Below are 25,042 nucleotides of genomic sequence, written 5' to 3'. Positions count from 1 at the left end.
ACAATGAGCTGCCCCACAACGCACATTAGTTAGAAGTGATTTCGCTTCCTTAAGGAGCCTGTCTCTAGTTCGCCTCATTCTTGCAAAGTTTTAACTCCAAACATCCCTTTTTTTCACCCCCTGGAGAGACAAATCAGTCGTCAGTCCCTGCCCAACCATCTACTGATCTTAACCCGGATCCAAGGTAGGACTATCCGGAAGCGGAACTCTAGTTCCAGGGATGACCCTGGTGCCCGGAATGCATTGGGAAACGGACCGGAAGTGGCTCCGGGGCTCTCTTCCGATCACTGAGGGCAGCGGGAGACACCGGGCGGGACGCTCCCGGGAGGCTGTGGCGGACTTGCGGCTGCAGCGTGGAAACGCCTTGAAAGCAGAGCGGCGGGGCGCCGGAAAGAAGAGCGTGACAAGCCCTCCCCGGCCACTCTATGCCTGGTTGGAGGCTGCTGGCTCAGGCCGGCGCCCAGGTGCTGGGTTGCCGCGCGGGCGGCCTGGGTGCTGCCCGGGGCTCGGCAAACAGGTGGGTGGGCTAGAGACAGGGTGTGGGGTTGTGGTCCCTGCAAAGCACAGACCTGGAACAGTGACATGGCCCAGTGCGGAGGGGTCTGCCCAGGGTGGAGGAGGAAGGGGCGCAGTACCAGAACGCAGGCACGGAGGAGTGAGGAGCGTTACTCCAAGGAAGTGCCCATTAAAGGAGTGAAGGGGTGATTTTTTGTTTTTAATGTTTATGAGCCAGCGACTGGTAGAGAGCATTACCAACAGCAATAATATCTACCAATTAGTGGGCGTTTTCTGTGTACTGAATGCTTTGTTAGGTATATTAGGCGCCTTAGCTCGTGTAGCCTCACGAGATAGAATTGCTATTGTTAATCGTTTCACAGACACTGTCATTATTCCGTACTGTCATGATTGCAGTTTGCAGGTAAAAGGAAAGCTTGGGGAAGTAACTTACCCAGAGTCACTCAACTAATTCGTGTAAAATTGGGACTCTAACCTGGATGTACCTGACTACAAAAGGTGGATAGGCGACAGAAAGCCTTACTTCTTTTCTGACCCTCCGTGCAAGAATTACATACCTCCTTCCCGACACAAGGTCTTCCTTGGTGTGTTCACGTGCTCAGAGATCATGTCTTTTATGGATCTTCTGAGCCTAGGCCTTGTCATTGCTGGGAAGAGGTGAGCTTATCAGAGATCAGCATCCCACATTCTGCCACCTCCACTGGATGTAAACTATTAAAGTACACATACAAATGGGTCAGCTGCTCCTCTGTCTAGGTAGGACATCTCTGTTAGAAATTCGTTTATTCCAGAGGAGAAGATGAAGACCTTTTACTCGAGTAATCATTAACAGTTAAAGTGTGAACCCCATTATTATCATAAGGAATGTCAGGAAAAAAAAAACTTGCACAGATACCAAATCCTTCCCTAAGGCCCAGACTACACTTTCCAACTCATGTGACCTCCCTTCCCCACATTAAATGGAGGAACTTTTTATATTGTGATTTCTTTTATAATTTTTATTTTTACAGAACGGTCATCTGGCTTTTGGTTAGAGGTCTCCATGGCAGGAGTGGTACTTGGTGGGATGAGCATCTTTCTGAAGAAAATGTCCCATTTGTTAAGCAGTTGGTCTCTGATGAAAATAAAGCCCAGTTAGCAAGTAAACTGTGTCCTTTGAAAGATGAGCCATGGCCTCTACATCCTTGGGAACCAGGTAGTTATTTTATATTTGATGGTTTCTCATTTCCTAGTTACTGTGTGGCTGGAACATTCAAAATCATAGTGACTGCTTGATGAATGTATCATCTCTTGAATTTACTTTTCGTGTCTTAAGTGAGTCTGTTTCATTGTGGTTTGGTTTGCAAGGTTATTTCTAGCATGCTAGTCTACTATTAGCAAATGTCTGATGGTAATCAAGACTTCCTCAAGAAGCTGTTTTGTAGGTGAAAGGAAAATCATTCTGCATATGTTTTCTTATTTCCTTCAGATAAAAAAAAGTTATATAAAATAAATCAGGGAAGAAAAGCTGGAGAAGTATGATCTAAACTACACTGTGTCACACAGATGTTTTCAGTTGGAATGTTCTAGCACTCCAGGTTTGCCAAGCATAACCCCAGAATCAGCTCCTTGTGCTTTAGTAGAGTAGTAAACCCATGTGTAGCCAGACCAAAAATAAGGCCTGTCCTTATTTGAGGTTGAGAGTGGTCTTTGCTTGGGGTTTATTGTGACAGTTGAATTATATAGTGATCAGAAATTCTAGGGATGCCTGGGTGGCTCAGTCGGTTGAGCATCTGCCTTCAGCTCAGGTCATGATCCCAGGGTCCTGGGATCGAGTCCCGCATCCGGCTCCTTGCTCAGCGGGCAGCCTGCTTCTCCCTCTGCCTGCCGCTCCCCCTGCTTATGCACTCTTGCTGTCTCTCTGACAAATAAATAAAATCTTTTAAAAAAAATTCTTAGTGGAGCAGCTTTACTAACTTAGGCAAGAAATCTAAGTGGCATGGTGGAGGCTGACATATTTTAGCAACTTGACCACTTTTGTCATCCCTTAACGCCAGCTAAGTTCTTAGATTTGAGATGTTTTCTAATTAATGACGTTAGATATGACTTGATACTAGGAAAGCAAAGCATAATGATGGATTTATCATGTCCTCTATTAATACCATTATTTTAAAACCAGAATATATCAGTTTACCTATTTTCTTTATTTTGTACAGTTACCATATATTTATTCATTATACAGAGATTTATTGAGTAACAGTGTGTTACCCAGCCATGGTTGAAGTCTTTTACAGCTCGGAGGAATAGTAGTGTTTTACTCTATGAATATATTAGCATGTTTCTTAACTGTCTGTTGCTCATAATGAAACCACAGTGTAGAAATACTGTTGCTTCATGTTGGCGAATGTTGAAAAAGTTTGTAATAACACTGATTTGTTTTTAATTACCAGGTTCCTCTAGAGTAGGCCTTATAGCACTGAAGCTGGGTATGATGCCTTTATGGACCAAAGATGGTCAAAAGCATGTGGTTACATTACTTCAGGTAAGAAAGAAACAGAGGATGTAACAGATCTGTATGTGTGCAAGATCTATTTGTGCAAACCTGCATGGACAGTATTTGTATCCTGAAATACATGACTGTGATGAAGAATGGGCTAATGTCAAGCATAAATGCTATTAAAGAACTTTACTTCTGTTTCAGTGAATGTTTCACTCTTGCCTGAGGGATGGCCTTCTTGATACTGGCATAAGGATAACTACAACCATGAATAAAAAAAAAGATTGTAACCTAGCTTCTTACAGCTGTACCAGTTGAATTTATAATTGGAAAAAATCTTAGTTCCATCTTATTTTCATTCTTTCAACTCAAAAATAAAATTTTGATCTCTTTGCTAACTTAGAATGTAACATTCATGTCTGGGGAAGCAGCATTTTGTTGTCTGAGATAAGACAAACTAATGGTTAAGAATGTGGTCCCTGAGACCAGAATATCTGACTTTAGATCTTGTATCTGCCACTTCCTCGCTATGTTCCTTGAAACATTCTGCCTCCTCTGCAAAAGATATAATTGTATTTGGTAAAAGAAATAGTTATTACCTACCTCAAAGGTTTTTGTGAGGTTTGCACAAGGTAATAAACATCAAACACTTATAACAGTGTTAACTGTCCAATATACGTTAGCTGCTGTTGTCTTTATGATTATTATTAGAGAAAGATTACTGAGTTAGGAGACCATCATTCCCCAAATCAGTTTGGACACCTGCGTTCATCTTTGGGGCCTAGTCTTAGACAAGTGATTAGACAGATGTTGGTGATCGAAATGAGAGCTCATGCACATAGGCCCAGGGGGCCTACAAGCCTTAGGACATTTTTATTAACTCCCAATGATCAAAGAGAAGATTACAGTTTCTAAAACTCTAATGAACTTGGGGAGCTTTCAGGAATGACTGGTGGAATTGTGCATTGGTACAACCACTTCAGAAAACAATTTAGCATAATTATGTGGTAAAGTTGAGATAGGTGAATCTTGTAGTCTAGAAGTTCCACTCCTGAGTGTTAATAGAAAACTTGAACTTTATTATTTTACAAGAATGTTTATAGCAGTATTGTTCTTAATACTCCAAAACTGGAAATAACCCAAATGTCCAATAGCAGAATGGATAAATAAGTCGTGGTATTCATGTAATGGAATGCTGGATAGCAATGTAAATGAATAGAAGAGAGTTACACACAGCAATATGGATGAAACTTAGAAATATAAACAAGTGAAAGAAGCAAAACATGGAAAAGTACATACAATCTGATTCTGTTTATACAAAGTCTAAAGTAGGCAACAATAAACCACATGCTTTCAAAGGTAGCAACTGTAAGGAAAAGTAAGTAAATGATTACCATGTGTCAAGAATAGTATTTATTTCTAGGGCAGTGCTTCTCAAACTTTAGCAAGCCTTAATCACCTAGAGGGTTTGTAAAACGAGATTCTGATTCATTTGGTCTGGGCTGGGCATGAGGATCAGCATTTTCACCAAGTTCCCAGGTGATGTTGATGCTGCTTGTTTGAGGACCACACTTTGAGAACCACTGCTCTAGGGGTTAAAAAAAAAAAAAAGGTGGGGAGGGAAATTACTAGAAAGAGACAGAGGCTTTGTGGATTCTACTTCTTGACCCCGGTTGGTGGTAAATGCGTATTTTCTTCATAAATACTCATTCTGTTGTATATTTATGTTTTAGGCACTTTTCTATATGTGTTGTCTGTATGCTCTGTCTGTGCTTGACATTTTTTTTTTTAAGTTTACTTCTATATTTTAAGATTGTGATTGGTGTTAGAGGAATGATGAGATAACTTTAGGGAATTCCTAATTGTCCTATGGCTTCAGTGTGACTGGTATGATATGTTAAAGTGTATCTTAGCACATACTTAGTTTTTTTTATATTTGTTTCCTTAGGTACAAGACTGTCATGTTCTAAAATATACTCCAAAGGAAAACCATAATGGAAAAATGGCAGCCCTAACTGTAGGAGGAAAAACTGTATCACGTTTCCATGTAAGGATGTGTTTTCATTCTTTAGAAGAGTACATTTCATTAGTTTCAGATCTGAGTTCTTTAGGTTTTGAGGCTATTCCATAGTCACAAATTTGTGTTTATCCATGAGGTACATTATGGATTTGAGGGAAGGCAGTCTAGTGAAGCCATTGAGCCCGGGATTCTGAGAGAATTTGAGTTTGTTCCAGTACCTCTCCTCAGTATTTGGAACAGTAACTTTACCCTCTAAGCTGAAGTATTTGCCCATCTGTACAATAGGGATAAAAATACTACTTACCTAAGAGGTTTGTTACCAGGATTAATAAGATTTTTCATATGTACCTAGCATGTCACAGACACTTAGTAGATGGTAGCTATTTTGTCATTTATGTTTAATTTCTCATTTTTTTCTAAGTTGTCTCAATACCTGACACCAGCAGCATGTGGGGATTAATTTGTATATATTAGAAAGAACTTTCTTTGTGTGTGTAATTTTTTTAATCTGAAATCATCACTATAAATATGAGAATACAGTACAGTATATCATACAATCAGTAAGTTGTTTTTATTTTCACTGTTGTACACTGTGTATAGTGACAAGGAAAGGGCAGTTTTGGAGGAAAGACGTGTGTGAGGTGTTTACAGAAAATTCAGGTGGAGTTGTCCTATAAATAGTGGGATATACTGATTGGTGAGTTTAAGGTGGTTAAAATCATTGGAGTCCTATAGTTTGATAGGACTAGAGGCCATTTAGGCCTGTCTCCTAAGTGTTAGAGAAGTTAGCTACTTTGCATATTATGGTAGTATAGTCTATATATATTTTAGTCTGCTATTGATTCTTGACAGTTTATTGCCTAATAATTTTAGGGTTTAAATAGTTTCACAGTAATGAAAAGCACAGTGAGGTATTTATGAAAACTGTAAAAAAATGTCAGATTTTTTTCAAATGTTTGAATTTTTTAAATGTGTAAATACATGCTAGTCTTCATGTGAATAATTCTTTGATTTGATAGGTGCCTGTTTTCTCATTGATTGTACTTCTGTGCTTTTGTTATGTTTAGCACAATCATCTTTATTTTCATTACCAATTTTGTAAATTCATGACTTTATTGCCTTGATATATGTAAATCAAACATGATGTTGGGGTAATCCATTCTTGCACCAACAGATCTGTAAACATTACTTCCCAGAACTATGAGATAGTGGAAAAACAAGTGGATGTGGGGTCAGAAGAGCTGAGTTCTAATTCTGATTTCTCCCATTAGCTCCCTTCACTCCACTTTTTTTAAATAACCATTTTCTTACACATAAAAACAGGGAATTGGACTTGATGGTTGCTAAATCCTTTTAGTTCTAAAAGTCTCCTTTGGTTCTCCAATATCTTAGTTCTCAAGAAAAAACAAAAGTTCCCCCCCAAAATGTATTTGGCCGCTCAATTTATTCTATTTTACTTAGTGAGGAAAATGTCCTACAGAGTTTATGAATACTAATAATTAAAATATTTCAGAAATGGGGAGCCTGGGTGGTTCAGTTGCTAAGCGTCTGCCTTTGGCTCAGGTCATGATCCCAGGGTTCTGAGATGAAGTCCCGAGTCTGGCTCCCTGCTTAGTGGGAGCCCCTCTCTCTGCTTGTGCACTCTCTCTCTCTCTCTCAAATAAATCTTTAAAAAAATTTCAGAAATAATAGTACTTTCATACTTGAGACTGTGGTCTACATATTTTCAGCTTTATTCTCTTTAGTGAATATACCGCACAGCAAGATGATTTGGATGCCTTATTATGTTGTGGTGGATTTCCACCCACTTACTTACACACATTTTTTATTTACTTCTCTGGTATGGAGAGTGCTACAAGGGTCTTTCTTGTTCTTCAAGATATACATTTTCTACGGGTGCCTGTGTGGCGCAATTGGTTAAGCAACTGACTCTTGGTTTTGGCTCAGGTCCTGATCCCAGGGTTGTGGGATCGAGCCCCCCGTCAGGCTCTGCCCTCAGCGTGGAGTCTGCTTAAGATTCTCTCTGCCACTCTTCTCTGTGCATGTGCGCGCATGCGCGTGCACTCTCTTTCTAAAATAAATAAATCTTTAAGAAAAAAAGAAGACAATAAATTTTCTGGGTCCAGAGGACATGTATTACAATATTAAGAAAAAACTTTGTCTTTGAATGACCTTTCTTCAGAATTAGATGTGAAAATGAAGTTTTAGAATTCTTCATAAGTAAAGAATTTTGGTTCAGAAAGGGAAAAGATTTTCAAAACTAAAAATATGCAAACTTCCTCTTGCATATTGTAACCCTCGGACAAACTGCAAGTAGATTGGTTATAGAAGGTTTTAAAAACAAATATACTGGGGCGCCTGGGTGGCTCAGTCATTAAGTGTCTGCCTTCGGCTCAGGTCATGATCCTAGGGTCCTGGGATCGAGCCCCGCATCAGGCTCCCCGCTCCGCGGGAAGCCTGCTTCTCCCTCTCCCACTCCCCCTGCTTGTGTTCCGTCTCTCGCTCTTGCTGTCAAATAAATAAAATCTTTTAAAAAAAACAAAACAAATAGACCTTTGAATATAAAATATCAAATAGTTAAGTATTCTAAAATGAATTGACTGAATCAGTTTTATTTATAATAGGGCTAGAACTGTTTTGTTTTGTTTTGTTTTACCCTGTAAAGAATTTAGACTTCCCAGAAATTACACTGTTTTGCTTTTGCTATTTTTGTAACTTATTATAAATATAAACATAGGAAGTTAAGTGGCCTTAAAAGTTGATTAAATCAATTCATCTTAGGAGCAGAGAAGCATTTTCATTGTGAGAAGGATAATTGCAGAGAACTTTGAAGAGGGAGAAAAAAAATGCAGCCTCATAGATGGGATTATCCAAGTGTGACACTGCTGTCAGTCTTTTAAATTGCCTTTTGAAATCATTTATTTGGAAGTTAAAAAAAAAAAACTTCAGTTACACTGCTGCTGCTTTCAACCCAACTTGAGCATTTGGATTTTCTCATGACTGATACCTAATTAGTTTTATGATATTTTGATTTTTAAAAGAAAAAATTATTCAGTTACAGTGAAATTGGAATATAATCAAGAGTACGTATTACCTTTTATGTCTCAGTCTGTAGTTACTTAGATCAAGATGTTTATCTTATCTGTGTTGTGTTTCTGAAAAAGTAAAAGTTTTTTCTTAGAAGCTTCCTCACATACTTAGAAACTGATATTAATAAAAGAATATGCTTTTAAAATCATCAGGTAGAATATGTGAATGTCAAAAATAAATTTAAAGTGTTCTAAAATGTAATAAATTTAAATCTGATACATCAGGAAAATAACTGCAAGGAGGCACATTTTTAAATGAGAACTTATGTGTTTGCTTTTGATGTGAAGGAAGTGTGCATGGTTGAAGATGAAAAGTAGGGGCCTAGGGACACCTGGGTGGCTCAGTCGGTTAAGCATCTACCTTTGGCTCAAGTCATTGATCCCAGGACCTGCGTCAGCCTCCTTGCTCAGCGGGGAGTGTGCTTCCCCCTCTCCCTCTGCCCTTCACCCTGCTTGTGCTCTCTCTCTCTCTCCTCTGACAAGTAAATAAAATCTTTTAAAAAAAGAAAAGAAAAGTAGGGGCCTTGATAAGGGTGGTGTTGACTATCAGTGTTAGATTTCAGCATGTGGGAGGCAAAACCATAGGGAATGACTGGGATGAACTTATGTTATTACTCTTGGAGGAAAGGAGGAAAGGATAACTTCTTGAGGGAACACTGTAAGGTACAAAACAACCTTTCGTGGGCATCCAGAGCAGGGCTTCTCAGCATCTGTTGCATGGGTCCACTGGAGGGCCCCAAGGACATTCCCAGGGCTTGTGGGCTGATCCAGAAATTAACTTTCTATGCTTACAGGCCAGTGCCACCCAATTTCATGTCAACCAAAGGCAGCCTTCTCAGTAAGTTACAAAGTGGCACTAACAGTTTACATTTTAAACTGAAATCATCAAGTAACTGAAGATTGCTACATATTCATATAATCTATAATTAAGACTGGCTGTGCAGATACACCATTGGATTGGGGCAGTGATGCTTGGTTATCAGTACATCATCAGCATCGTCTTAAGTTGGTTAGGGTCTTTCAATTGCTGCTGTTCTTGCTTTTTTTACTACAAATTACTCTTGGTTTGGTTTCATAGTAGTTTAGTTTCTTGAAGATTTGTTCATCCGCAGAATAAGATCTTTATTTTAGGCCTACAATTTTTTAATAACTAGACTTGCAAATAACATTGTAGGGTGCCTGAGTGGCTCAGTCAGTTAAGTGACTGCCTTCGGCTCAGGTCATGATCCTGGAGTCCCGGAATCGAGTCCCGCATCGGGCTCCCTGCTCAGCGGGGAGTCTGCTTCTCCCTCTGACCCTCCTCCCTCTCATGCTCTCTGTCTCTCATTCTCTCTCTCGCAAATAAATAAATAAAATCTTTAAAAAAAAAAAAAGAAAATAACATTGTAAACACAGTAATGTCATGTGCTAAGAACTGATGCAGCAGCAAGAGTGGAAAGGTGTGGTGACTTGGAGAGGCAAACCAGGACTTTACACCCAAATGGATGTCTGTCCTCCATCTTTTGTGTCTTCACCATTCATTTAGCTCACTTCTGCAGTGTTTGACTTGCCACTGTGCTTAGCTCTAAAGTTGTAGACACAGGTGAATAAAACAGTTTGCCATCCAGGTGCTCCAGCAGGCGAGCAAACATTCGTGTAAGTTGATAAGTGTTAAGGTAATATGGACAATAATTGAGATATAGGCAAGGTCTAGAGATAGCATAGACCAAGGAGTAGTCAGCTCTGGCAAGGCTGCCCAGGCAGGAATCTGGACAGGAAGTATTACTGGAGCTGAGACTAGACATATATTTGATTTTTAATGAGCTTTGGAGGTACAGGGGTGGGGAAGAATTACAGGCCAAGAGACGGACATAGGCAGACATAGGTAAGCATACATAGAATACTGTGGTTCCTTGGGGACCTGCAGGTGCTTCTTTTGTGATGAGAGGGGAAGTTGAAGGGGAAAGAGCATCAGGAAGATAGATACACCTGTGTTGGTTATAGTTCCATGAAAGAGGCACTATTCACATCAGGAAATATAAAGCGGTACAACTTTTTTGTCAAGTCTTCTAGCAGTCTGTATCAAGAGTCTTAAGAACTAAGAAAAGAAAAAAGACGCAGGACATTATTTTAAGGAAATGAGATATTCATAAAGTTTTCTATTCAAAGATGTTTTTTATTCAAGGATATTTACAGTACAGAAAAAAGGGCATGAGTGGAGGGAAAAGCAGGCAGCAGGACCTACCAGGAGCTGGGGATGTAGCAGCAACTAAAGTTTCTGTTCTCAAGAAGCTTACATTTTGGACACCTAGGTGGCTCAGTTGGTTAAGCGACTGCCTTCAGCTCAGGTCATGATCCTGGAGTCCCGGGATCGAGTCCCACATCGGGCTCCCTGTTCAGTGGGGGGTCTGCTTCTCCCTCTGACCCTCTTCCCTCTCGTGCTCTCTGTCTCTCATTCTCTCTCTCTCAAATAAATAAATAAAATCTTAAAAAAAAAAAAAAAGAAGCCTACATTTTGGTGGGATCAGGGATGAAACAGGGAGGCCGTGGCTTAGAAGATAAACAAAAAAAAAACACTTCTATTTGTATCACAACAAATAGAAGTGCTTTGTAGACTAATAAAGTAAGCTGAGGGGATTGCAAGTGACAAAGTGGTGCTATTTTAGATAGAATAATCAGGAAAGGTAAGTTGATATTTAGATGGAGGCCTGAATAAAATGTGGGAGCAAGTCCTGCAAAAATCTGAAAAGCATTCCAGGCAGGGGGAATAGTATGTGCAAAGGACCTGAGATTATTGTTTATTTTTATTTTTTAAAATATTTTATTTATTTGACAGGGAGAGACACAGCAAGAGAGGGAACACAAGCAGGGGGAGTGGGAGAGGGAGAAGCAGGCTTCCCGCTGAGCAGGGAGTCCGATGCGGGGCTCGATCCCAGGACCCTGAGATCATGACCTGAGCCAAAGGCAGGCACTTAACGACTGAGCCACCCAGGCACCCCCTGAGGTTATTGTTTAATGTGTTCTTGGAATGTGAGGAATGCCTTGTACCTGAAGCAGGGTGAGCCAGGAGGAGAGTAGTAGATGAGGTCAGATTGTATAGAACCTTGTAAACCATGTTAAGGATTTAGGATTGATTCTGCATGAGATGGAAGCCATTGTGGAGACATGATTTAGCTTGAGTTTTAAAAGGATCATGCCAGCCTGTGACTGGAGAATAGACCATAGGGTCAGGAGTGTGGAAGTTTGGAGACCAATTAGGAGACTATTAATATAATCCAGGCAAAAGATGGTGGTTTGAGGTGCAGGGGAGAAGTAATTGATGTGGGCTTTATTTTTAAATAGAGTCTGCAAGAACTGCTGGTGTGTGGGACATGGGATGTGACAGAGAAAAGAGTCAAAGGTAACCACAAGATTTTGGGTCCAAGCAACAGAAGTATGGAGTTGCCATTTATTGAGGTTTGGGAAACCAGAGGAAAGCAGGTTTCTGGGGGGGGGGGAGTTGAGTTCAATTTTAGACATATCAAACTTGAGTTGCTGTATGACATCAAAGTGAGATACTGAGTTAGCGGTTGGACGAATGAATTTGTAGTTCAGAGTAGAATTTGCAATGGAGGTTAGAAATGTGGGATTGTTAGCATATGAAAGAACTGAGAGAGAGTGCAAGTCTCAAGGAGAGAGTGGTCACCTGTGCCAAGCATTCCTGGTAGAGCCAATGAGATAAGTATTGACCTGTGTATTTGACCACATAGAGATGGTTGGTGACCTTGATGAGCACTTTGCATTGACTATTTAAGGGCTGCAGGCACCGGATTAAAGTGGGTTTGAGAGAATGGGAAGATAGAAAGTAGATTCAGCAGAAGTTTTTCAAGGAGCGTTGTCATAAGGGGGAATGGAAAGGAGACTATGTGGGCAAGGGAAAGTTTTGTTTTAATGTGAGTTATTGTGACATCTTTGTATACTGATAGGATAATTCCGGTAGAAAGGGGGAAATTGGTGATTCAGAAGGCAGTGGAGACAATTTCAGGAGTAAAGCCATTGAATAGGTGGGAGAAGGGTGGGATGAGTACATCGTGAGGGATTTGACTTCTAATAAGAACATGGACAGCTTACCTGTCATTGTGATTTCCAGCCCCAGTTTCACATCAGAATCATAGGGAGTGCTTAAAAAACACACTGACACCTGGATGACACCTTAGATCAGTGAAGCTGCAGTCTCCAAACAGAAGGCCCTTGGCATTGGCATTTTCTAAAAGTGCCCCATGTGCATCTCATGCAATCTGGCGGGGGGTGGGGGATGGCAGTAGGTAAGTGCTTGTGCAGGAAGTTTGATTGGGTGATAAGACCTTGGGGAAATGCTCCTGTTCTTCTGGTTTTTTAGTGAAATCTGAAGCAACATGGTCAGCTCAAAGAGGGGAGAAGGAGGGAACAGTGCTGGAGGTTTTAAGAGATTGTGAAAAGGGGCTTTGGAGAGTGTGAGAGGGATTTAAGTAGGGAAATGTAGGTTGGCCAGACCACGTTTGGGACTCACTTTGAAGTTTGTGATCATACATTTGAATGTGACCCGGTATGTTTTCTTCCAGCTGCTTGGAAGCAGGTGCAGAGTAGACAGAGTTGAATTTCCCAGGATTGGGGTTCTTGATATTTAGTCTCCAGTCAGAATTCAAGTATGAGCACAATTCTGTTTCTTTTCCTACAGAATAAAGGTCTTCCACCATGTAATGTATATGAGCTCCGCCATGTACCTGGTTGGATCCTGGGTGAAATGGATTATAGATAAAAATCTCACCTCCCTTAAATAAGAATGTGGTGCTCTTTATTCATTAGGGGAACAGAATGCTCTTAATGATTTGTTCTCTGGGTTGTTAAGGACTTGGTTTAGATCTCTGTGCATTGAACTCCACCTTTAGTATAATGGGTTACTTATGTATGCTGCTTTTCCTCTAGAAATCTACGTCTATATTGGAATTTTACCAAGAACTTGGATTGCCGCCAAAACAGAAAGTTAAAATCTTTCATGTAACAGATAATGCTGTGATTAAGCCAGGTAATCTGAGGCTGGGGAGAGGAGGGAGACAAAAATACCCAAATATGTGATTTGTTTAATGTTAGGCCTTTCAGTAAAGCTGAATCCACAATACAAAGTCCTAAACATTTATTTTTAAATACAAAGCGGTATCTGATTTAATCACTAGGGACAAACAAGCCTTTTTCTTTTTTGAGTGGAAAGAACTGTAGAGAACTCTTTGTTTTCATTAAAGAGGGAGGAGCGCTTTTGTTTTTAATGTACAGAGAGTTTCACATTTGGAAAAGCCACTCCAGATAAATACACTAACTTTTATTTTTTTATTTTTTAAAATACACTAACCTTTAAAATGTGAAGTTCACTCTGTGTAGGCTGTCATTTTAATGAGTGAAAAATAGCTAGACTCTCACTGAGATAGAATTTTCATGAAACAGGAAAGTGATTGACCATAGCACCTCGATGTAAAGATTCTAACTTAAAAATTTTGAAGTATTTTACCTACTCCCTGAAATGTCAAAAAGTAAGATTTCGCAGCATGGTTTTATTGGTTTATGTAGTCAACAGCATTTCGCATCTTTGAACTTAAGAAAAGCTTCCTGATCTCTTGAACTTGAGTTCTAACAAGTAGATAGTGGAAGGATGTTTTAAGATTTGGTATTTTAATATCTGAACTGAATTTCATGAAGTAAGTAAGCCTTGTTAATTGGAGTGATAGAGGATCAGCCTTGATTTAAGCTAGAATTAAAAGTATTTATTGAAGTCTAAGTTTTGTAGTTTGAAGCTAAAGTGAATGGAATTAAGGTAACAAGTATAAAAATTAAGTCCCTGTTAACTTTTGTTGTAGCTCAAACTGTGTGGAATTGTTTTTGTGGGTGAAAAGTGGTCAGGTATCAGCAGTTCAAGTTATTCAACCTCCTGGAAATTCAGTCAGTTTTAATCTCCCCTATTTTTCTTAATTCAGGGTTTTTCTTTGCCCATAAAAATCTAGGTTAAGTCCTACCCTCTGAAATCCCATAGTACCTTACTCCCTGTTTTAAGTAAGCCATAATTAGCATTCAGTTGCATTCTCTACTCTATTGATTATGGCTTTTTTTTTTTTTTTTTGAGAAAAAAGTCTCTGATGATGTTAATGTTGAGTCTTAGATAAATTCTTGAGGTCAGGAGCTTTGTCTTACCTTTTATATTTCTAACTGTACATATGGTAAGTGCCCTATTAAATATTTGCAGATTGTCAAATTAAATAGTTCTCATAGTGTTAATTCCAAATTGTTACAAACAAAATGTTGTGAAGGGCTTTCACTTACAAAATTCCTCTAAATAACATGTTTTCCAGTGCCTTTTAAGTAAGATTCTATTTACATACAACTAGTTTTGGAAATGTTAGTATATAAAACTAAGGGTATCAATAATGACAATTTTTCAGAATTCAAAATTATCCAGGCATGTGCTAGAATAACAGGAATTTATTGGCACAGTGACCAATCTACCAAAAATCTGATATATATGGGCTTTATGTGGATATCACACATACTGTAGTCACTGCCCAGTATACAATGGACCTGGGATCAAAACAGTTAAAAGTTAAAAAAAGTTCCTATTTTTGGATAACTTATCTCTAATGGTTAAAAAAGATTTGATCCAGCCGCAGCGTTTTTTGAGTCATTCTTTTGTTTTTATTTTGTTATATGAAATAGGAAACATATCTTAAGTCAGTATATTATTATTCACTAAAACAACAAAGAATCATCAAATTCGTGTATTTACCAGCAAGAACACTGTGTTTGTCTTGTGAATTGCCCATTTCAGCCAGTACCACGTTGCCTCTGTGAAGGCACAAGCCCATCAGCTACCCATGGTCTGTTAGCCTGACTCCAGCACCGTGGGCCTTGTCCTGGGATATGTTGTTCTTCAGCCCATGTACAGTCCATTAAGGCATGTTTGATGAACAGTTTTATTATTTTATTGTTGATGTTTCTAATAATTATAATTGTGAAGAGAATCTTCTACTTTTTTTGAAATCTGACAGGCTTCCTAGATGTAGTTTATGTTTAGTGAAGTTGGGCTGACAAATTTCATATCGATTGTTTGTTTTCTTTTCATAAAGGCACCCCTCTTTATGCTGCTCATTTTCGCCCAGGACAGTATGTGGATGTCACAGCCAAAACGTAGGTCCACATAACAGGTTCTTTTCCTTTTGTTTTCCTCATATATTAAAACGTAATGGAGCGAGTGAAAGTATAGTCTTTCAAGGCAGTGAATAAAGATTAAGTAACCATTATTCTCATTTGTAATTCTATAATGTTACTGACTATTCTAGATTTTAAATTGCACTGAATTAGTTGTATGTGAACATCAAGTTATAGGTTTGAAACTGAGATGTATGCTTCTTGAAATGGGACTACAAGAAAGGTCACATTACTTAGGTTCTTTGTGGGTTGGGCCCACTTCTATTTTTAAGACCAAAGGCTATATACAGTTTGATGGTGATCTATAAATGAACAATGCTATGGAGTTCTTTTGAGATTGTGTCATCTAGTAAATGCTGGTTCTTTCCAACTCTAGGAAGCATACTGTTTGTGATGGTTGTTGTGCTTAAGGTTCCCCTAGGGTAACTGTAAAACATTTTGTTAACTGTGTTAAGAGCCTGTCCGAAGCAGGAAGAAGTAGTGTTACACCTTAAGCCTCTGGTAGCATGGCACTGTCTCTCAGTACTAGACAAGTGAGACAGTGAGACTTCATAAAAACAAGATATGTTTTATCCGCAAACAAGGGTTTAATTTGGGAGAAATCAACACTTAATTACACTTAATCACACAAACAGAAATGCTGACTGTGAGTCATATTCAGACTGGGAGGAGAAGCAGTTTTTCAAAATTTGGTTAAGGTTACTTCACTAGAGAATGAAGTAACTGAGCCCTTATATATGTTTATGTAGAAATTGCTCAGTATATGTTAGTAGAATCTGCATGACTAGGCTAAACTAAACTCCAAATATCAGCTCTTGGCTATTCCTGTTTCTTGTTCCGTCAACACAGATGATGATTTACTTCTCTGTGTGCCTTGATTTCCTCCTTCTTTGTCATTCAACAAGGTCTGCAGCCTATGTAATTCTGACAGTGGTCCACATGTGCTCTGGGATTGTCTTACAATCACAGTGACTGAGCCAAAGAGCTTTTATCCAAGGAAACCAGAGCCAGCATTAGTTTCCTTAATGGAGTCAGTTAGATACACTTTTATTTCCACCCCATTATTGCCCCCACTTTCAAATATGAGCCATTGCAGATAGCTCTTACCTTTGATTAGCTGTTTAGAAGTGAAGTCAGATAGATTGACAATACAGTGGGTCCTCTTTTTAGAGATTATGGACTTCTCCTTTTTTTTTTCCCGCATCCTGATTGTTGCAGATTCATTCCTACTGACTGGGGCCTCTAAAATCACTTGGTAACTTTTCTTGTTCTGCCTTCCCTTGTCAAGAACTCAGAATATTAGAGCTGGAAAGCTTTGGTTTGGTTAGTCGGGGAGATGTGTGTGTGTTGTGAATCAGATAATTTTACTTTTTAATTTCTGAATTAATTATTACATATAATAAAGTACCTCAGTAATTCCGTTAATTTGCACAGAGGTAATAGTGTGTGAATTCCATTACATAGTTTACAGAATATATGAGATATTCCGAGAAGTCCTACAAAGTCAGAGACCTTTGTTAGCAGATGCTTTGTGGTGGGATTCATGACTAGCTTGGATTAGAGCCAAGCTTTTCAGATGCCTGTGTTCAGCAAATGATTTCATTCATACACTACCATTGGGTTTCTGGCTTCTTAAAAAGTTATTTTTAAAAACTTCATCCTTCTTCTTGTGAGTATAAAGTGAAAAGGAAAGTATTTTAGTTTGTTTTAAGATCATGTACCTAGAAAACAAGACTGTAAAGCCTGGTGCCAGCCTCGGGCCTAGGTAGCTGATAAGAGCTGGGAGAATAACTAGCCCTGGGATTTAAAGTAGTTGCCATACAACTCTGGAGAAGGGAGGACCTTCATTTGAGAAGATCCTCACTATTGTGTGGGCTGCAATACAGTGTTCTGTTGACTAATACCTGAGAATTTGCATTTCTCTAACAACTGCCCAGGTGATGTGGATGCTGCTAGTCCATGGACCACACTTTGAGAACCACTGGCCTGGAGAATAGTCAAGGGCTCACCAGTGGAACCGTTTTTCCTTCCTACTTCTTTCCTCAGCTTAGAATCCTAATCCCTTCCTTTCCCTAAACCTGTACTCAAATTATAACATTGAAACATCTGTTTTAAAGCAAGCAAATTTAATCAATCCAGTTTCAAATAACAGTGTCAATAAAAGTAGGCCTAGTTAGTACTCACATTTTAGTTAGCATAAAACTGAAAATTGGTCTCTTTAGTAATCAGTTGGCTTCATCATCATCTTTCCATTAGAAAAGAAAAATCTCAAATTAATCTCTAATTGAAAATCTTCATTTTTCTCATGCTGTAATAATTATATTTGTTAAATCTACACTTACATTTTGAGTATTTCAAGTTTTTTTACCTTATACCTTCAATTTTAATTGCTCGACTAAACGTATTTTAGAAATAACTAAGAAAATTTAAAACAAAATACCATATAATTTAAGAAAATAAAGTGTTAATAGAATCCACTTTGAGAATGACATCATCTGCATTTTTTTAAGGTGACCAGTGACCAACAGTAGCAGCTTCTTGAAGACTTCCCTAAAATTTTTAAATGTTTCTCTGTTAATAATTGATTGGGAACTCTGCTTGCATTGAAAGATACAATTTACCTGTGCCAAGTTTGTGTATTATTCTCTATACAACTAAGTATTTACCAGTGTTACTTTGGAGTGTGAGGTAAATACATATTTACCAGAGTTCATTTTAGTTTTTACTTTTATAACAAAAATAATTTTTCATCCAGAGGGTTTGAGAATCTAAATTCAATTTAGATTAATGGGAAAGATTTTTACATCTAATATATAAAACCATTCTAGCAGAATAACTTTTTAGTTGCATTATTCTGTTAACAGCTAATAAAGCGCTGTCTTTGAAATCTGACAGTTTTGTGTAAATCATTCTAAATAAATTTTAAGACTAGCATGTATCATGTGTCCCTCACACCCTCCCCTAGCACCCTTTTAAAGTTTCTATTCTTGTTCTGTAATGGCAGTTACATTCCGGCGTAACTTCTAATAGATGATGGTTTGGGGTCTAGTGTTCTCCTTTCTTTCACTCTCAGGTTTGAGGAGGAAACAGCTATGGATAATATATAAATAGTGTGTGAGATGGGGTGTGACTGTTGAGTCTATCCTCAACATAGCCCATTGTTTTCTGGTGAATCTTAGTGGTGCTTTTATTATATGTTGTAGGTTTTTTTTTATAAAAGGGAAGAAATCAGAAAAGAATGAAAGAATGAATAGACAAAAAGAAAACTGTAAAAATGCACTCTGCATTATTAGGGGGAAACGGTCAGGTCTTTGTCTGAAAGGACTTGAAGGACACCGATGGTGGTGATATCTCCGTAACAGTGGGTGTGGTGCACTTTCCTGCCAGGTCTTTTATTAAGCTTTGAAGTCATGACAGTGGCATACCTGAAGTAAGGGGTTTTTTTTCTGGTTGTCTGGAATTTATTTATTTATTCCCTTGTTTAAATTCTGAAGCCCACACTGAAGTCAGAAAAAGTTCATTCAGCTACTTTAAAAGATTCTTTTCTTTCTGGGTAAAGGATAATCTAACAACCTTGTCTCCAAGTCTGGGCTAATTAGGACTACCCATATATTTTCAGACATAATCTTATTACTTTAAAGTTATCAGTGCTCTTTCAATTCGTACTGCCCTTTGGCCTCAAAATAGAAAAATAGGCACTTACCTTGATAATGTTATCCCTGGTAGTAGAAGTGAAAGGAGTGGGGGAGATTAGATGACTAGTAGAGCACCTTTGCACATTTACTGAGATTTGTTTAATTTGGGTTCTTTCATTAAAATATCACATTATGTACAGAAATATGGTTGCCCATCAAAGTCTTAAGGTGATTAAAATGCCAGGTGGATTCTTAAAAGAGCAAAGACTCTTTGAGCTCTATGCCCAGTCCCTCCCTCTGTCAGAAAGCTTCCCCACTAGACCCCTGTTCTTCTGTTTCGCAGATGTTTGCTCGAACACTAGGAGGGAAACAAGGCGTGTGCCGCCTTCAGGACACTGTTGCTGTTTGGCCCTGTTCATTTCCAGTTTTATGTCATTTTTAATAAGTTACTTTATTTTCTATTCAAAGCAGTACATTTTTAAGCATAGTAATGAAACAGTTTTCAAAACGAGTGATTAAGTGTAGAAGGAAATCATCTCTATAAAAACTAATCCTTTTTAAATCAGTCAAAAGTGAATGTCTGTTTCAAGATAAAGGAGAGTTTGGAGGGTGGTATTTTAGGGTTATATTTTGTTCTTTGCTTTAAAAATTTGTATAATAATCATTTATAATAGCCTCACTTTTAACTATGAGATAGCATTTTTTTTTAACTCAAAACCAGCAAAATTAAGGCCTAATGAGAGACAGTATAGGGAATGGCTAAAAGGATGGGCTTTGCTTCTCAGTAGCTGTGTGACCTAGATGGCTTTCTCAACCTCTCTGTTGCCTCATCTTTAACATGAGAATAATTATAGCACCTGCCTCATAGCCATGTTGTAGACTGAATGAGATAACACACAGATAGCTATCAGCTCAAGGCCTGGCACATATTAAATGCTCAGGAGTATTGGCTACTATCACTATTGTTGATATTACTGCTTATCAATTTGTTTCAGATTTTAGAAGGAAAAATCTTTTTTTTCAATAGGAAATATCTTTTAAAATGAATAAAAAACATGAAGTCATTAGGAATTCTATTGTGGGATTTTCTAATATGTCTAGTTATTGCCTCCTTAAGGCTGACTTGTAAAGCAAAGTTGTAGCTTTCCAAGCAGTCTAGGTAATTTTAAGATTGCATACTACCTGCTACATCTAAATATTACTGAGTAATGAGGATGCCTTTGAAATAGCTTCAGGCCACTCCGATGTGCTGGACATTTTCGTATTTTTGCTCTAAACTGTTTCCCAAGAGGCAGTATGACCTGGGTTGAAAACATGGCCAGATGCTTCCATTTACCAGGGATCTGTCCTTGGGCAAGTGGCTTAACATGTCTGAGTGTAGATTTCATTGTCTTTACCATAAGGGCATGGGACTGTGTGGTTTCTAAGATTCCTTTTGTTCCAAAAAAATTATTTACAAAAAATAATCCCTCAGTTTTCCAAGTGGCATAACTCACTCTTATCTATATTAATGAAGAAGTAAGACATAACAGTAGATTCAACAGTACACGGCAGTATGGTCTTCTGGTCTATTGAAGAAAGTGGTGTGGCTAACAACCTGCAGAAAACTGTTATGTCCTTCCATGATATTATGAAATTATTTAGTTATTTGAGTTTTCTTTTTTGAGAAATGCACACTGAACTTAGGACAACGATTGTGGTTTTCTGGGTTTATTTAGGACAGCCAGGAAATGCTTCCTTTTTTAAGAGGACTCAAAGGAATCACTGCACATTTGGCTCTTTGTACTATTGAATAAGCTAGATTTGAAGTCGGGAAGCTATAAGCAGTGCACTCTTAGCAGTCACTTGTTGATAAAACTGTTCCCAGATATTGATGGGAGGTTTATGGTTTTTAGACAGAAACAGAATGCATTCTACATTTCAGGTCATGCTGTCACAAACTCATCCTAGAAAGTAACAGCTATACAGCTATTCCATGCCAGCTTTTAACTAAATGTGATAGAACACAAAGCAACTGACAAATTCCACCGTGCCTTACTTGTGGGCTCAGGAGCTGTACGTCACTGATTAAATAGGTTTAGACAACAGTGAATCGGTAGAAATTGACTCCCAGGGTTTGCAGGGGTCTTCAGAGAGATGCTTTATCCTTGGGATGTGTGGAGATGAAAGTAGATAATATCTATCTGCATGAGTTTGTTGAAATGAGAAGCTATAATTAAAGATTAAAACACTTGTGCCTTATTTATCATAAATTAAAAGCTAATCCTGATGGAGATAGTGAATTAGCTAATAGGGCCTTTTATATTCATGTAATGTATTTTAGTAAAAATTGCCCTTTTTTGTTTACTAGAAAAAAAATTTTTAATTGAAATCTTTTTGGGTGTTTTGACTCTAAAACATAGCAAAGTAATGTTAAATTATATCCTTCAAGAAATTCTTTTGATTGTTGATTTGTAATATTCCACATTACTTTTTCACAAATAAAGATACCATCTTACTCTAATCTGTTCTCAGTGGTTTAGCTTCATAAAGAAGCAGCCCAGTCGGGCGCCTGGGTGGCTCAGTTGGTTAAGCGACTGCTTTCGGCTCAGGTCATGATCCTGGAGTCCCTGGATCGAGTCCCGCATCGGGCTTCCTGCTCGGCGGGGAGTCTGCTTCGTCCTCTGACCCTATCGCCTCTCAGGTGTTCTCTCTCTCTCTCAAATAAATAAATAAAATCTTTAAAAAAAAAAAAAAAAAGAGGCAGCAGCCCAGTCATGATTTTGGCCAGAACCTGATGTGAATCTCCATTTCCCTGTATTCAGTGTTTAACCATAGAGAAGCTGGTTTTAAACCAATGATTTCTTCATCTTCCCATCCTCACCTCCATAAAAATATGACCTGATCTTGGGGCATCCTTAGAGAAGTCAAGAGTCCTCTCTTCCATTTAGTACTTAGTTACTGATTCTCTGAGAGATTATGTATGAGTGACTTAAACTTTTTACAGCTTTAAATCAGCTAAAGAGAGAACGTGAAAGCTCAATTTAGAAATGGTTCTGATACAAAAACCTCTACTTAAGAGTATGGATTTTGATTATTTTTAATAAAGAAAATCAAGTACTTTGTAGCCCATATGACGCTTGATGACAAACACTTTCGGTTATCTTTTCGTGGTAAGAGTAGAAAGACAGTGCAGTGAGATGGGCGTGTGAGGCTGAGGCAACAGAATGAGCAAAGACAGGAAAGAGAGTGGCATACTTAGGGGTTCGCGGAATAATCTGCTATGATGAGGAGTTGTGATAGGCAGCGTTTGAAAGGTCGACTGGACCCAGTTACAAAAGGCCTTATATGCCCCAAGCTAAAGAAGATACTGGGAACCACTTAAGGTTATGGTTTAGTTTGCTTTTTTGTTGTTGTTGTTGTTGCTGTTTTGCTTTTTAAAGCAGGGGACAGCTTGTGTGAAAAGACTGTCATCTTGGGAATGTCACTCTAGTGGCGAGGAAGGAGGATAGCTTGAAGAAAGATGTTATGTTTCTATTTCTGAAACATTATAATTGAATGGCTAGGGTGCTTCTGGTTGGATATGGTCAGTACATCTGTGGAATAGGATAGTAGCAGAATTCTTGCCAAAGGGCAAGGTTTGTGGAACTCTGGCTTATTAGTAATAGGCTCAAGAGTCAGCAGACTTTTTCTCAACAAGCCAGATACTAAATATTTGAGATTTACAACCATTATGTTCTCTGTTGAAACTACTCAGCTCTGCCATTATAGCTCCATAGTAGCCGTAGGCAATGAGTAAATAAATGTACAAGGCTGTGTTCCAATAAAACTTTATTTACAAAAACAAGTGGCCACTGCAGGCCATAGTTTGCCAACCCCTGATGTAAACTCTGTTGAAAAGAGGGTCAGCAACAGGTCTCTAAGTCCATCTTTTCATGTAGCAGCAAAGGGAAAGGAATGTCTCAAGGAGCATTAGGGAAGCAGGAAAATAGGGAGGAAATGATGATTGAGACTAATTCGGGAGAGGGTGGTAAACAGGAAGAATAGAGGACTACTCTTTCTATTTTAAAAAAGGCCATAGAAATTTGAATACTGACTAGGTGTTTGATAGTAAAGAATTACTAATTTTTTTTAGATTATGATAATGGTATTGTGGTTTTGTTCTTAAAAAGGATCCTTAAAAGAGACCCATGTTAAAATATTTTTGAATGAAATGATATGGTATCTGGGATTTGTTTAAAAATAATCCATTGGAGTTGCAGAGGAGGGGAATAGATGAAACAGAATAGGCCTTGAGTTGATAATGTTTGACCCTGGGTAATGGGGCACATTGGGATTCATTGTACTAGTCTCTCTGCTTTCCAGTTTGTTATTTCATAATAAAACATTAGTTTAATAAAAGGCTTTGGATTTGGGAATTAACAAAGTGGAGAAAGAGGGATACCAAGGAGAGAGAGATAAAAGAAGCCCATGTCAAGGGAAAGCCTCAGTGATGAGAATTTTAGGGGAAGTTTTCCAAGTACTCAGAATGAATCGAGTTGAGAGCACTCTTCACCTTTGGACATTTTGTTTTATCCCCTATACAAATATATCTAGAATCATGCAGTCAAGGGCACTTTCCCACAAAATGGGGAAATTCGTGATGGGTTTGTATTAAAACCTGTGTGTCTGCTGGTAGACATTTGTGCTTTTGACGCAGTGTACCAAGGGAATGAAATTCACATAGCAGTAATCTCTAGAGACTTCAAGAATGCAGTGGGAAACATGAAATTAAGCATTTTCTTCTGTGAGATACTTATGACTGTCATACCTTTAAGCCTCTCCTCCCCTTTTCTTAATACCATCTTCTTAAACTTCATAAAAGGCATTCGCATTACACAACATTTGAAAACTACAGGACAAAATAAAGGAAACTAATTATCTTTCTTCCTAAGACACAGCTATAGCCAGTAACAAAATAACTCTGACTTTTCTAGGTTGGACACAAGGGTTAAATAATCATAATCCCCTGCCCTTCCTGAGGTTAAAATGTACTCAGGGGCAATGGACTGAGAAACAAGGGCAATAGAGTCTCCTAAATTTAAATAAGATCTCTGAGTTTTTTAATGAATTTTTGGTTTATCAAGTATAAATGTTCTAAATATATTTTTATGTTTTCCTAATTTTCTGATCTGTCTCACTAAATGTGGAACTTCTCACATTGTTTTCTTTCTGACTTGAATTTTCCTTTATTTGACTTTTTTTCTGCTAACTAAAAACTGCAGCAGGAAAGGGGTAGGGGAGATAAAGCGTGTGTGTTATGTGCTATGTATCATTGTTATATAAAGGTTTTCTTTTATGTGACCTTTGAAAACTTTATATTTGAAGTGTGCCTGGGTATGCTAAGTATAGATCAGTTCTCTTCTTGGCTTTTGTTTTGTTTTTGTTCTCATGTTGGGTGACAACTGAGAGAACTAGTAGAATAGATACCTGAACCACCCATGGATCAACAGGTGCACTCTATTCTCCATAATCTGAATTAAGCCAATAATTTGTCATATCATTTATCCTTTTGTTTAAAGGTTATTTATTGAAGACGTTCCCATTGTACCCAGTATAAAAACCATGATGCATTCTAGAGCTAGATTGAAAAGCAGTCTGTAATTAGCTGACAGATAATTAGCCCTTTCAGGATACCACTTTCATCTTATAAGCATTTACTCTTAAAATGAGCTAAATTGTCTTCTGTAATTTACCTGGCATTTGTTTTAATGGTGTACACATGAGCGCTCTTTCTTTCTAAGTAAAGCAAAGCAATTTGAGAACTCAGAAGGTACCAGCAAACTTTCTACCAAGAATGGCCAGTGTTAGAATGTGGTATTTTTAAAACATGTTCAGTTTAGATTAGTGTTGCCAGTCCCCTCTTTTTATCTTTAAAGTGTTATTGGCCAGACAATATCCGTAGGCTACAATGACTTTATAGGTATTTCTTCTTTATTTTTAAATTGCCAAGCTTTTTATTTTTCAAATATGTTCTAAAATTCAGCATTAACTAGAAATATTTAAGTTTCTGAAGCAAACTTTCAGTAAAATATTTGCTTATTATAGTTTCTGTCCTTAGATGTTAATCTCCTTGCAAAATATATAGTGGGTTTTTCAT

At 38.1% G+C, this 25,042-nt stretch overlaps 1 protein-coding gene across 2 annotated transcripts in view; it reads left to right on the top strand.

The window, feature by feature from the left end:
- The first annotated feature begins 267 nt into the window (after positions 1-267).
- The window catches only part of MRPL3 (mitochondrial ribosomal protein L3), a 39,339-nt gene continuing 14,564 nt past the window's right edge, over positions 268-25,042 (top strand). Inside the window, exons 1-6 of one of the 2 annotated variants that reach the window (XM_081802153.1) lie at positions 268-517; positions 1,527-1,711; positions 2,946-3,037; positions 4,941-5,039; positions 13,025-13,124; positions 15,208-15,268. In XM_081802153.1, the coding sequence (XP_081658279.1) occupies positions 426-517; positions 1,527-1,711; positions 2,946-3,037; positions 4,941-5,039; positions 13,025-13,124; positions 15,208-15,268 (629 nt within the window). In that variant the 5' untranslated portion in view covers positions 268-425. The remainder of the gene's footprint in view (positions 518-1,526; positions 1,712-2,945; positions 3,038-4,940; positions 5,040-13,024; positions 13,125-15,207; positions 15,269-25,042) is intronic. The other variant, XM_081802147.1, reaches the window with a different exon arrangement.

The sequence above is a fragment of the Leptonychotes weddellii genome, chromosome 1 (genome assembly GCF_054177405.1).
Source record: "Leptonychotes weddellii isolate Sample4059 chromosome 1, ASM5417740v2, whole genome shotgun sequence".
Lineage (NCBI taxonomy): Eukaryota > Metazoa > Chordata > Mammalia > Carnivora > Phocidae > Leptonychotes > Leptonychotes weddellii.
Note: the sequence above shows the minus strand (reverse complement) of the source record. Positions and strands in the feature narration are given on the sequence as shown.